The sequence below is a fragment of the Cervus canadensis genome, chromosome 24 (genome assembly GCF_019320065.1).
Source record: "Cervus canadensis isolate Bull #8, Minnesota chromosome 24, ASM1932006v1, whole genome shotgun sequence".
In the NCBI taxonomy this organism is placed as follows: Eukaryota; Metazoa; Chordata; class Mammalia; order Artiodactyla; family Cervidae; genus Cervus; species Cervus canadensis.
Window position 1 is genome coordinate 30,044,986 of NC_057409.1, and position 14,063 is coordinate 30,059,048.

At 45.4% G+C, this 14,063-nt stretch overlaps 1 protein-coding gene across 1 annotated transcript in view; it reads left to right on the plus strand.

The window, feature by feature from the left end:
- The first annotated feature begins 10,547 nt into the window (after positions 1-10,547).
- SMARCAL1 (SWI/SNF related, matrix associated, actin dependent regulator of chromatin, subfamily a like 1) overlaps positions 10,548-14,063 on the plus strand; it is a 51,230-nt gene continuing 47,714 nt past the window's right edge. The window contains exons 1-3 of the mRNA XM_043444773.1: positions 10,548-10,787; positions 12,526-12,561; positions 12,966-13,804. Of these exons, the coding sequence (XP_043300708.1) occupies positions 13,024-13,804 (781 nt within the window). The 5' untranslated portion in view covers positions 10,548-10,787; positions 12,526-12,561; positions 12,966-13,023. The remainder of the gene's footprint in view (positions 10,788-12,525; positions 12,562-12,965; positions 13,805-14,063) is intronic.

Below are 14,063 nucleotides of genomic sequence, written 5' to 3' on the forward strand. Positions count from 1 at the left end.
AGGTGGCTGTTACTGCCCCTATTTTACCGGTAAGGAAACAGAGGGTGAGTTTCTACAGCAAAGAATGGAAATCCTCCTAAAACCATCTCCCTGCTTCCAGAAAGGCTTGGACGGTCCTTCCCAAGTTCCATGCCCTTCATCCCTTTCTACCCCGGTGCAGGCTGGGAGGAGGAGGGGGCGGGAGGAGTCCTGGCCAGATGGCAGGGTGTTAAATCAGATGACTCTGATTGAATAATGTGTTGCTCTTCTCTTAATTAAAAGGCTTTTCCCTAAATGACTTGCGGATCACACAGGCAGTATACACTGGTTGGGCAAGAACTGGGGGCGCCAAGGGAGATTTAGACTGAGAGGGGAAGTTGTGAAAAAGGGGTGCCCAAAGGGTGGAAGCGGCCCACCCTACTTATGCTGGGGGACAGTTTCAGGGAGTCCCTCTCTCTTCACGTCTGAAATGTGTTCAATCTAATGACAGAGACTTAGGGAACTGGTTCGTCTCAGGGTTTATCTGGAAGCTGAGTCAACCATAGGACTCTTGAATTTCTGAGATCAACATGTAAGATTCATTTTATCTAACACATGGCTTGACACTCAGTCTCCCCCAAGTGCCGTCTGGCCGTGGGAAGTGGTTAGAGGACGCTTGGGGGTTTTTGCATGTATAATGTTATTTATATGCTTGATACACTGGAAAGGTGGTAAGGTGGTGGGGAAGGGGGCGATGACTGGGGCTCCTGTTGTTCCAAGCATTGTCACGATCTGCGGTTGCAATCAAGTGGCATAATTTAATAAGCTCTCTATTTCTTCTGTACAATTACAGTGTATAAGTCCCTGTGACGAAAATCTGCTTCACAGCAATTATCATACAGAACCGTACTTTCAAAGCTTCAAATGTAATTAGAACACGTTATTGACACCATTGAGCTAAAGATTTAAACTTGGAGTTTATTCGTGAGGGATCGGATTTGTGAATATTGATACTCCGCTCCTTCAGCTCAGCTGGGAGTTAGGTGGAGAGGCCAAATTCAGTCCGAGTCCCGTAGCACAGCCCTACTGAGGCACTCCCCCAAAGAGCTTGTCATTCAGGAGAACATCCTGTCCATCTATAACTTTCTCTGAAACATCACTTCATTTAATTAACCCAATTTTCCTCAGCAGTTTTTGTTTGTTTTTGATACGGGCAATTTTTAAAGTCTTTATTAAACGTGTTACAATATTGCTTCTGTTTTATGTTTTCATTTTTCCCTCACAAGACATGTGGGATCTTAGCTCTCCTGTGCGTGTATGCCAAGTCACTTCAGTCATGTTTGACTGTTGGCAACCCTATGTACTGTAGCCCACCAGGCTCCTCTGTCCAACCCTCACCTCCTGCTTTGGAAGTCAGAATTATAACCACTGGATCTCCAGGAAAGTCCCTTCTCCAGCATTTGTGATTCCGTCAGGTTGGATCATCCTCGGAGCCACCATTTTCCCCTAGTAATTTCTGGGCATCAAATTCCTACTTGTCCTTCAAAAGCCAGTTCAGGGACCACTCCATCCACTTCGACTCCCTTGTCCTGTGGGCCCTCTGCACCCACCATCGCTCCAGACAGCAACGAGCTCCTCACCAATGCTCACACCAATGCATTCTTTTCAAATCACATTTTGACACACATCTCCTATTCCCCTAGACTAGAAGCTCCTGGAGACAAACATTTTTATGTTTCTCTTCCAATCATGGGGCTTTCCCAGTGGCCCAGGGGTGAAGAATCATCCCGCCATGCAGGAGACATGGATTTGATCCCTGGGTCAGGAAGATCCCCTGGAGAAGGAAATGGTAACCCACTCCAGTATTCTTGCCTGGGAAATTCCATGGACAGAGGAACATGGGGTCACAAAGAGTCAGACAGGACTTAGGGACTAAACAACAATAGTTCCAATCATGGACAACTGGCATCTTGCAGGCAAATAATAAAGAATAGATGCTTCTTACTTTGTTTCATCCATTTGCTATTATGTTATCAGTACCACCACCATTTTCATTAGAGTAGCTTTGTAGAACATTTTAAGCTTTAACTCCAGAATAATAGCTTACATCACTTTCTATGTTCCAGGTGATAGGCTAAGTGCTTTATATGATCTGATTTAACCCTAAAAGTAAGTCTCTGGGATAGACTCAATTTTTCCATTTTATAAAGGAGGAAGCCAAAATACAAAGAAAGTAACTTACTTCAAAACAAATGCAAAGATCAAAATGCAGAATGACGTGTCCAGCCTGTTACCTTTTATAGAAAAAGGAACAAGGGTTAAATATGTTTTTACTTACATAGGTGGCACTAGTGGTAAAGAATCTGCATGCCAATGTAGGAGACATAAGAGACGCAGGTTCGATCCTTGGGCTCTATCCCTGGGTGGGGAAGAGCCCCTGGAGGAGGGCATGGCAACTCACTCCAGTATTCTTGCCTGGAGAATCCCATGGACAGAGGAGCCTGGTGGGCTACAGTTCATAAAGTCACGAAGAGTTGGACTCGACTGACGTGAGTTAGAACACACCTAAAATATACCCAGAAATATATGCACTAATGTGATGACCAATATTGACTGCTGGGCAGGGAGGCTAAAAGCCAGAGGTACAAGCAGAGGCAGATTCAAGTCTTGGAGGCTCTGAAACTCATACAGTTTGGTCAGGACAGCTTTTAAAGAAAAAATCATGTAAAATGAATAGAGAATCAGGTACCTAACAGGGCCTTAGAAGAGGCCCATGCAAATAAGTACCTGAAGCTGAAACTCATGTAGCTTCATGTTAAATCTGCTTCTAGCTGGAAAAAAGCATTTCACGATATGTGATCTTACATGTGCATAGAATTTGAATCATGTGAATGTATTGCCTATTCAAAAAATATATTGCTTTTAATTTTTTAAAATACTATCTCTCCAGCTGATAGCATGAAACAGGACTTCTAAATTGCTCAAAAAGCAAATCAGTGTTTTCATTTGTTGACAAGCAGAGAAGGAGGTGCCTATAGTAAGCTAGAGAGGGTGCTGAGAAGGAATTCTGGAGTTTCCTGTTTAAATGGAAACAGGGTAGCAGAAGGTTGGGAATTTATCTCCATCATTTGAAAATTGAGACTCCAGGCCCGAGTCTAAAACACTTGAGTATGTAATACTTACCGGACTACACATCACTTGCTGCACAAGTAGGGTTAAGGAGAAAGTCCCTGCTCCTTCAGTAGCTTACAAGAGCAAAATAAAACTCAAATCATAATGAGCTGATTGCTTAGAGAAAGGTTGATTTCCTGGAAACAGGGGCTGTAGGACCAAGGAGGTGAGTGGACTGGGTGCTAATGCTCTTTCCCAAATGGATCTGACGGCCGGTGGTTTGCTATTAGTGCAGCCAGGAGAAGGAGGTCCTTTACTGTAAACTACCTAGAAAGCATTCGTTCTCTTAACCACTCAATTAGGATAATTTACCCTTGTGATATATGGGACTGTTCCTGCTCTGTGATTTCGTCTGAGCATGCCTCCTTCTAATGCAGATGGAAATAGCTCTGTTTGCAGCAGATGGCCAACCTGCATCCTCACCAGCCTAATGCCTCACCCTGCAGCTTGCAGCCTGGCTCTGCGGAAGGGATTGATCGCAAGCCCCCAGGTCAACAGGAACATAAAACGGCTAGCAGCTCCCTCCCTCTCTCTCTCTCTCTCTCCCACAGACAGAAAGAACTACACTTGCAGAGAATTTGGAATGGACACTAAGGAGAATCGTCTGACAGGTAAAAAATGTGAAATACTGGAGTCAGGGTAAGAAGGAGAGGTGTGTTTCCCAGATCCAGAGGAATCCCACACTTTGGATGGTTATTTACATGCTGTCTTAATTACAGTGGAGACAGCATGCAGCCCTCAAGGCCACTTAAATTGACCCCTACTTTTGAAATTCCTTAGTGATTGAAAGACCTTTTGTATGTGTGATGTTTCATTTGAATCAGGAGTGGATCCCCTTTCTTTTTCTATTGAAGGGAGGGAAGGCAACTGACGGCTGCAGAAGTAAAAATCAAACCAGTATGAGTGGGAAGGGACTTCCTGGTGGTCCAGTGGATAAGACTCTGTGCTCTCAATGCAGGGCGCTCGAGTTCAATCCCGGGCCAGGGAACTAGAGCCCACATATGCTGAAACTAAGACCTGGCAGAACGGATCCAAATAAATAAATATTTTTTTTAAGCAAGCAGGGAAAGACTAGAGGAGGGAAATATAAACTGTTGGGTTCACAGTCTTTGGCAACTGGAAACCAGGAGAAATTCATGACATACAACAAACTACTAAAAATGTTCTGTTTTATTTCCATGATGTGGGCAGGCTGGGGTTAGAGAAACAGAGGTGGGAAAAGGGAAGAATAAAAAGGTGATAAATGTAATACTGTACAATACAAAAAAGAAAGAAATAGTAAGAGGCAAAGCATAAACAGAGAAAAGTGAAAGTCGCTCAGTCATGTCCAGCTCTTTGTGACCCCATGGACTATACAATCCATGGAATTCTCCAGGCCAGGACACTGGAGTGGGTAGCTGTTCCCTTCTCCAGGGGATCTTCCCAACCCAGGGATCAAACCCAGGTCTCCTGCATTGAAGGTGGATTCTTTACCAGCTGAGCCACCAGGAAGCAAGAAGCGTCCAGACAGAGTGATGGGAACAGTAACACAGGCTGGGATCATGGACTATCATTCGCCCCCTGGTGGCCTTCAGGGATACTGCACCAAGCCAATGACTCCTAATCCGAAAGACCCTGATGCTGGGAAAGACTGAGGACAAGAAGAGAAGGCAGCAACTGAGGATGAGATGGTTGGATGGCATCACTGACTCAATGGACATGAGTCTGCGCAAACTCAGGAAGACAGTGAAGGACAGGGAAACCTGTCCTTCATGCTGCATGGGCATGCTGCAGCCCATGCGGTCCCGAAGAGTCGGACACGACTCAGCAATTAAACAACAAAACAAAACACAAATTGTGTGCTACCACCTGGGCAATTTCCCATGGGGTGGATTATGTACTGTGTATCAAACGTAGAATATGGAGCCAAGTCTGAAGGTTCTTCCCTTGTTGTACCACCTACGGAGCAGCATCCTGGATAAAGAGTAGGAGGCAGGACATCTGAGATCAAGTTTGGGCTCCAATGTTATCTATATCCTCGAACAAGCTACTTATCTCCTCTTTGCCCCCATGTTCCTTTAATCACCATGAAAGAACAAAATTTTTCCAATTCATATTTCTGTAAAGAAGCTCCCTAGTATACAGAAAAACACAGCAGTGTGTAAGAAAGTTCTGTTTGCTCCCCCAGCTTTCTAAGCAACTTCAGGTCCATTGCCACCAGTGGGAGGTGAGCAATGGGTCTCTCCTTGCATGCTGTGTGCTGGCCTCGGACAGTCAGGCTCCCTGAGAAGGGGACGTGGTGCTGGAGTCTTCCTCCACCACCTTTCTAACATGACCATCTCGCCAGGCCACCATGCTCTTTGGTCTGGACCCCTTCCTACATGGCTTCCCAAAAGGCCTTCCTCTTGGCACTCTCCCCTTCCTCCAGGGATATCTCCACTGAGCAGCAAGAGCAATCTTCCTAAGACACCAAAGCATGCTATTCCAGGGTGACTCCTTCCAGTGGGTCCCCACGGCTCCCTAAACAAAATCCAAATATTCACGCAGGATCCTGACATTATCTGCCCTACGCCTGCCCCCTGCCTTTCCTCCCACTGTCCTGCAGCCACACTAGCCTTCTTTTAGCTCCACAGACGCACCCAGCCCTTTCTTGTCTGGGTCCCTTGGTCTCAGGACCCTCCTCCCTCCGATATTTTCATGATTGCCTCCTCTCATCCTCTGCTTCCTCGGCTTCAGTGCCTCCCTTTGAGGAGGCCTTTCCTGACCACTCAGAACTAGTTCCTTCTGTCTTTTCTTGGGCCCTCTCTTTAGGTTTTTCAAAGTCTTATTATTTAGCTCGTTTCCTTTTTGAGTGTATGTGTCCGCCTCCCCAACCAGACTGTAAGCTTTAAGAAGAAAGGGTGACATCTCTGGGTTTTTATTGACTGTGGCAACCCCAGGGCCTTTGCACAGCATACGTATGGCTCATAGCAGGTCCTTGAATTGTTGCTAAATGAATATATGAAAGGATGGATGCATAAAATGGAGTTTGTGATTTTGCAGAAACAGAAAACTAAAATTTCACAGGTTTAAAGAAACTGGAGCAGGGTATTGGATGGGGAGTGCTTTTGGCAAAGTCATTGCAACAGAAATGTGCCAGGTTTGAGGGAGAGGCTTGTGAATTAATCACAGCCACTAAGACCAAAGTGTGTTAGTTGCTCAGTCGTGTCCAACTCTTTGCAACCCCACTGACTGTAGCCTGTAAGGTTCCTCTGTCCATGATATTTTCCAGGCAAGAATAATAGTTTCTCATCTTTATGAGAAATTAAGATGCTCGGAGAACATTCACACCTAACTGTGGAATGCACAGTGTAGAAATGATACTGAGTTTTTGTCTTTCAACATTTAGAGATTTGACAGGGCAAGGAAGTGGGGGGTGTGGATGAGAGGAGGGAGAAAACCTCAACTGTCAGACTTGAAGCAATTAAGTCCATCAGAATGGAACAACCACTAAGGAAGGTGAATTTCTTGGCTTATAAACCTTCACATGGCTCCTCCGTGCTTTGGATATGCAAATACCTTCACTGACTGGCAGGTGGGAACAGCCTCCTTATCCACGCAAAGTCTTGCATCTGCTCCCAAATCTTATCACAGTGCTTAGGTGTAATTAACTTGAGTGATGGCAAGCCCTTGAAGTGCCTGTCAAAAACTCCCTTCCCAAAGGACTGTCGAACCCTCACTAGGGGATCAGAAACAGGGAAGGGGTAAGCCCAGTTCCTGCATCACTAGCGTGTAAGCTCCAGGGAAAGGGCTGCAGTAGGTACCCAGACATACTGCTAGGCAAGGGCAAGCATGCAACAGCTACTTGTATGTTTAACTAGTGTCAGAAAAAGTCCTGCGGTGGGACTGATGCTCCCCATTCCAGCCCAACCTCTGCCTGACCCTTGCTGTTAGGCACAGCTAAATCCTCTGGGTGTTTTCACAACACACAAAGGTGCTGTCTGAACCTGCGGCTGGTCTGGCCTCTGTCTCCTCATTTGCAAAACCAGATAGTCTAATTCCAGCTTTAAAATTCCATGTCAATGTATTTGTGAATCATGATGTATCTACACTATCAATGCATTTGGTTCACTGCTCACAGATACAAAAGGGGTGGACTGTTTTTATGGTTTGTCAGATAAGATATAGGACCCTCAGTTAAATTAAAATTTCAGATAAATAATAGCTTTTAAATAAAAGCATGTCCCATGCACTATTGGGGACAAATATTGGGACATTTGCTAAATCTGACAATTTTAGTTATTTGTCTTCTATCCTCCAAATAATGTAATCTTTTGGAGGAACAGGAAATGGATCTTATCACTGGAATCCCTTATAATTGTGTCTGTCAGATTTTTGGACTTCACAGACTAAACATTATTGGGTATTTTTGAAAGGAAAACTAATTTTGCTAAACGAAGACATTTATGACATTCTTCACTTTCCTAAAGAAAAACCAGTTAAACTTCTAAAAACTATTGGGCTGGTCAAAAAGTTCATTTGGGTTTTCCTGCACTATCCTGAATGAACTATTGGCCAACCCAAAACAAAATGAGCCTTCAAGCCATTTTATGTAATTTTATATAATTACATAAATCATTAAAAAAAATAACTTTACAAGCTACTTATCACATTTTCCTTTTATTTGTGTGCATATAAGGCAACCAGGCAATGTTTCAAACCAGTGGACACTGCCCAGCTGACCGGTGTTTGGGAGTTTCAGCTGTGTAGTGTTCATTTGATGGCCTTGCACAGTTTGTTTTCTTTTCTTTTTTTTTTTTTTTGCTGTAGCGTCGAGGAAGCTCTGAGTCAATTGGAGCTCAGCTTCCACAGCTACTCTCACCTCTCCCTCTCATCTTTGCTTCCCATGTTTTCCTCCAGGCCTTTAAGATCTCTTCAGTGAATGAATTTTTACTATAAGCTGCCTGAAGAACTTTGGAAGTACAGAAATTTAAACAAAGAAGCCTTGCATATAACAGTACTCAATCAGTGGCGCTGTTGACAAAGCAGATGTGAACACTCAGTGGTGTTTGATTAGTTTACTTTCTGAAGACAATTTTTTTAAACCGAATTCTTATTCTAAGTTCCTATTCTTAGAATTTTAGAATGTTTGTGCTAGAACAGTAAGCACATCTTTTAGTTAATCTAGACTTCCCGAATTAGGATTTGATCCCATGAATCTATAGGAATATTAGAACCCAAGCTCCACTGGTCCCCATGCTCGCTTAGCACACATCAAAGGGCAATATGTCATTTTACAAGTGAGCCAACTGCCAAGGGCAGTGACTGTCGTATGAATGGGTGGTGGACGTGGGAGGAGTGCCCAGCACCCAGCTTTTTAGCAAATTAACTGACTCTGTTGGGGGACAGGAAGGGCAAAGAAAGATGTTCATTCATTTCTGCTCACACTACATAGTAGGAAATGGCTTCTGGGTACAAGTAATGAAAGACCTAAGAAGATATTTGAAGACAGGAGGAGAAGAGGACAACAGAGGATGAGATGGTTGGATGGCATCACCAACTCGATGGACATGAGTTTGAGCAAGCCCAGGAGTTGGTGATGGACAGGGAAGTATGGCGTGCTGCAGTCCACGGGGTTGCAAAGAGTCAGACACGACTGAGTGACTGAACCGAAGAAGATGTATCTCAAATAATAGCAACGTCTCTCTCCCATCTGATCTGAGATTTCACAGTTCCCTAAGTACTTCTCCTATATTTTCTCAATTTGATCCTTACCACAACAAGAAGATTTAGAAGGTGGTACTGTTTTCTTATTGTAACTTTACAGATGAGGAAATAGAGGTAGGGTCACTGTGTTGACTTGGCCAATGCAAGAGGTGGAGCTGAGATTTGAATCTACTGCTGAAATTCACTCAAGGCCTGTAAGACAGGCCAGTGCCTTTGTCATTTAAAAAACCTGGTTCACTGTTTCAAAAGTCACACAAATTCTATACGATTATTTTAAGAAAATTCAAGTAATTCAGGAAATTCTAGATTAAAAAGTAGACTAGTGTACCCCATCCTCCCTTGGTTGTGAACTGAGTTTACACACACTGACAGATAAGGATTTTTTTTTTTAATGGATCAAACTATATGCGTTGATGTGCTTTGTTTTCCTTAACAATACATCTTAGTCATTTTTCCAGATCCTTAAGTAGATTTGTTTGTTTTTAAATGTGCCATGTTTGAAAACAGAATAGCAATATTCATGTGTACAGTGATGATAGGGGAATATTGTATTTACCAACAATATTTAATAGTGGAGTTGATTATGGAATGGAAACGGGGCTCACACTGGTGCTCAGAAATGGGGTAAACTGACTCTGATAGTGTCAGGTTACTAATTTTCTCTCAAAAGTGTGGGCTCCAGAGTCAGAACCACAAATAGGCTAATAAGGCTTTGAAAAAGTTATCCAGTAGCTGTTCTGTAAAAGGGGAATACAAATGCTGTGTGTTTCTTAAAATTGTAGTGAGGATTAAATGAGACAATTCAGATTAAATGCTCAGCACAACGACTGAAGATGAAAAGGATGATTATGACAATGACAGTGATGACAATGCTAATTCTCTTTTGGTTCAAGAAGGTCAGGTCAGCGTTGGAACAGCAGGTGATGCTTAAATTGCAAAGTTATCAATATCAGGAACGGGCCCTCCAGGGCTACCAAATCCGACTGCCCGTCTCTCCATATTACTATGAGATTAGCCACAGATGCAGTATCTTTGACTTGTCAAATGAAATTCTTGTGTTAATATGATTTTGTACATTTTGCACAGCTCATACTGCTTCCTTCCTGGGTGCCACTAAAAATAAGGAAGAGCATGGAAAAAAACAAACAAACAAAGAACCCCCAGTCTGACAGTTCTTCACAGTAAGACTTCAGTTTTGGAAACCTCAACAACTCAGGTTTAATGATCCAGAGTTTGGTGAAACCTTTCAGGGAACTGTTGTTTTGGAGTCGCTCAGTCGTGTCTGACTCTCTGGGACCCCATGGGCTGCAGCATGCCAGGCTTCCCTGTGCTTCACCGTCTCCCAGAGCTTGCTCAAACTCATGTCCATCCAGTCTGCGATGCCATCCAACCATCTCGTCCTCTGTCGTCTCCTTCTCCTCCTGCCTGCAATATTTCCCAGCATCAGGGCCTTTCCTAATGAGTCTGCTCTTCCCATCAGGTGGCCAAAGTATTGGCGCTTCAGCTTCAGCATCAGGGAAACCAGGACTACAATTCCCAGGGTGGACCGTTTCCACCCCGCCCATGACGTTGCGTCTCTCCGAATTCTCACCAGGCTCCTAGTTCAAACTACAAATCCCAGAAGGCCCTGCAGCACCGCTCCGGCCTCCTGCCTCCTGAACTCTTAACTTTTTAAAAAGCGCAATTCGCTCCGCCTTGCCCACTGGGAAATGTAGTTCCTCGGGGAGCGACCCAGGCCAGGGAACTGAAATAAGGCGAGCGAACTGGCAAGCACTCGAGTACCTGCGCCTAACCGGTCACCGGAAGAGCACCCTGGCTCGGGAGGGCCTTGGAGACGCGCCTGGGTTCGGGGTCTAGCGCGAATGAAGCTCGCAGTCTAGGTCTCAGTCGGCGGGAAGGTAAACCGGGAGGAAGGCGGCGGAGAAGGACGCGACCACAGACCAGCATGGAGCAGGGAGTGGCCAACGGAAAGGGTGAATCCAAGTGGAGATGATAGGGGTGGGAATGGCGCTTCCGTCCTGCCAAGTCTGGGGGGAGATGCGCGCCCCCAAATGGGGTGGAACCCAGGTCCTAGCAAAAAGAAGAGGGGCCTCCGTGTTGTGGGATGGCTTTATGGTTTGGGGCTGATCAATGGGACCTCATCCCACGGCCTCGTCTCCCCTGGCTAGTGGAATCAGCGCACCAGGCCTTGGACCTGGAGGATTTGGGGCCGCGGCAAAGCCCTGGATGGCAAGTTTAGGCAGGAGTGTTTTGCTCAGGGAACCTGAGAACTTGAGCGGAGCCCCGGGAACAAAGCCTTTCTCTAACGCCTTCCTAACTGTTGGCGGTTGGGGGAAGTGGGAGGTCCCTGGGGACAGATGTTTGGGGGTTCTGGTCAAAGACAGTCGCAGGAGGAAGGAAACCTTTTTAACCCTAGGCCCTTCTCAGAGTTCCCCATCCCTACCCCCTTGTCATCACTGTAAACATTACGTGGCCCATTGAGAGCCCACTCTTCTGAATCAAGCCAGAGAAGTTGGTGTCAAGCGCCTGGGCTTAGAGTATTGTAAAAGTGGCTCAGCTCTTGGAAAAAGGACCTAAGTAAATTAATTGGGGGAAAAATCAGGCTTGGGATACAGGACAGTTTGTGAAAGATCCTGTTGTGCTGTGCTTCTGTTGTGTCCCACTCTTTGTGAACCCAAGGGCTGTAGACCACCAGGCTCCTCTGTCCGTGGGATTCTCCAGGCGAGATTACCTGCGTCTCGTAGGGCTCTTGCTTTGGCAGGTGGGTTCTTTACCACCCTTCCAGGGGATCTTCCCAACCCAGGTCTCCCGCATTGCAGGTGGATTCTTTACCATCTGAGCCACGAGGGAAGCCCAGGATGCTGGAGTGGGTTATCTATCCCGTCTCCAGGGGATCTTCCCGGCCCAGGAATAGAACCCGGTCTCCCTGGTGGCTCAGCTGATGAATTCTCCTGCAGTGCAGGAGACCTGGGTTCAATCCCTGGGTTGGGAAGATCCCCTGGAAAATGGAACAGCTACCCACTCCAGTATTCTGGCCTGGAGAATTCCATGGACTATATAGTCCATGGGGTCGCAAAGAGTTGGACAAAGCGACTTTCACTTTTCTTTACCACTAGCGCCACCTGGGAAGCCCATATAATTTGTCGTAAATTTATCTATCTCCAAAATACAGGACCTGTATCTAAGGATATGGATAGGAAAAAAGAATTATACTGTACTCTGTGAACACTAGCTGGCTTTCCTGGTGGCTTGGTGGTAAATAATCTTGCCTGCCAATGCAGGCGATGCAAAAGACACAGGTTTGACCCCTGTGGGGGAAGATCCCCTGGAGAAGGAAATGGCAACCCACTCCAGTATTCTTGGTTGGGAAATCCCATGGACAGAGGAGCCTGACAGGCTGCCGTCCATGGGGTCACAGGAGTTGGACACAATTTAACCACTAAACCGCCACCTACAAGCAGTGGTTATTGATGGATAATGAGATTACAGATTAATTTTACTCTTTTCTTTACATCTATATGTAGCATCTGGATTTGTACAATGAGCATGTATTACTGTTTTCACCTTACTTTTCCAAGAGTCACTTGTTACTCCTTGGTCGTGGGTTTACCACCTGCAGATTGCCTTGCTGGGAATGATAAAAGGATTCAGTTTGAGGGGTGAATTTAGAGTGCAGACTATGTGACGTTAATGTTTTTTTCCTTCTTCCAGGTTGGAAAGAGGCTATTTTATAAATGTCACGTCATGGTATGTGGTTGTTTTGGTCTATGTCAGTCTAATCCCTTATCCTTTCTAGTTTGAAATGCTGCCTTCTCTTTATCTGATGGATTTAGATTGCACTGCGTAACTTGCTTGGAATCTGACAACTAACTCATGTTGGTTGGTGGATGAGAGGGAGAAAAATATTGCAGTTGAAATACCTTTTCGACTTTGGATTTGATTGACCTTGCTATTTGCTTTTTTTGTCAGGGTCATGGTTTTTGTCATATGTGTGTGTGTGTCTGTATGTTTAATTATAGAAATAAATTTTAATATATCCTTTGTTAATACTCCTTGTGCATTTCCTGGGACAAAAGCTTGTTGAAATCAAGGTAAGCAAAAAAAATTTAAAAAAATTAATGTTTATTTCCATGTTGTTTTTCCTTTCTCAGCTTTTGCCAAGTTTCCGATTACAGACTGACATTCCTACATGAGCATCTCCCTATTAAAATGTCCTTGCCTCTTACAGAGGAGCAGAGGAAAAAAATTGAAGCAAATCGGCAGAAGGCTCTGGCCCGAAGAGCTGAGAAACTGTTAGCAGAACAGCATCAGAAACCTGCCCAGTCCAAGCAGGGCCCATCCCAAAACCTCCCCCGAGATCCTTCTAAGTCAGGGAGCCATGGCATCTTTTTCAAACAACAAAATCCCAGCAGTTCATTTCATGGTGACCAGAGACCTCAAAATCCCCACAGTTTTCCACCGAACACCTCTGAGCAGGCGAAGGGGATGTGGCAGAGGCCAGAAGAGATGCCCACAGCCTGCCCAAGCCACCACCCACCAAATCAAGTGACTGTCGCTGGGATCTCCCCGCCCCTGGCAAACAGTCCTCCAGGGGTCCCCAGCCAACAGCTCTGGGGTTGTGAATTAGGTCAAGGTCATCCTCAGGCTTCACATGAGACCCAGTCAACACCCTTTGCTAACACAACTCACAAGCCTTTGGCCAAAGCAAAGAATTTCCAGGAGACAGCAGCCTCTTCCTCTGGACAGCCCCCTAGGGATCCTGAATTAGAGACCAGAATGGCGAGACCCTCCACCTCTGGGCAGAACATTTCGGGGAGCGCGACGCCCAGGTCAGAAGGAAGACTGCAACAGAAAGCAGGGACCCCGCCGCACAGAGTGGCAGGCTCCCAGCAGGGAAGGTGTATCCGGAACGGAGAGCGATTCCAGGTGAAGATTGGGTACAACGAGGCGCTCATTGCCGTGTTTAAGAGTCTGCCCAGCAGAAGTTACGGTAATGAGTCTTCCAACTGGTTCTTTCAGATGTTTTTTTTCCCCCTGCTTCTAGAGTCTCTAACAGTTTCTCATAAATATGAAGAAGATGCATTGGCACATTCTGTCCATCCAGTTGTTAAAAAATTTCTATTTTAGTTCATGTTTCCTTTTGTAATAGACATCCCTTCCAAAAGCTGCCGCGCTTGGGGGCTGCCTCGTGGCCATGTGGAGAATGGATGCATAGTTATTCACAGGCCCTTTCCCCTGCTGCCAGGTGC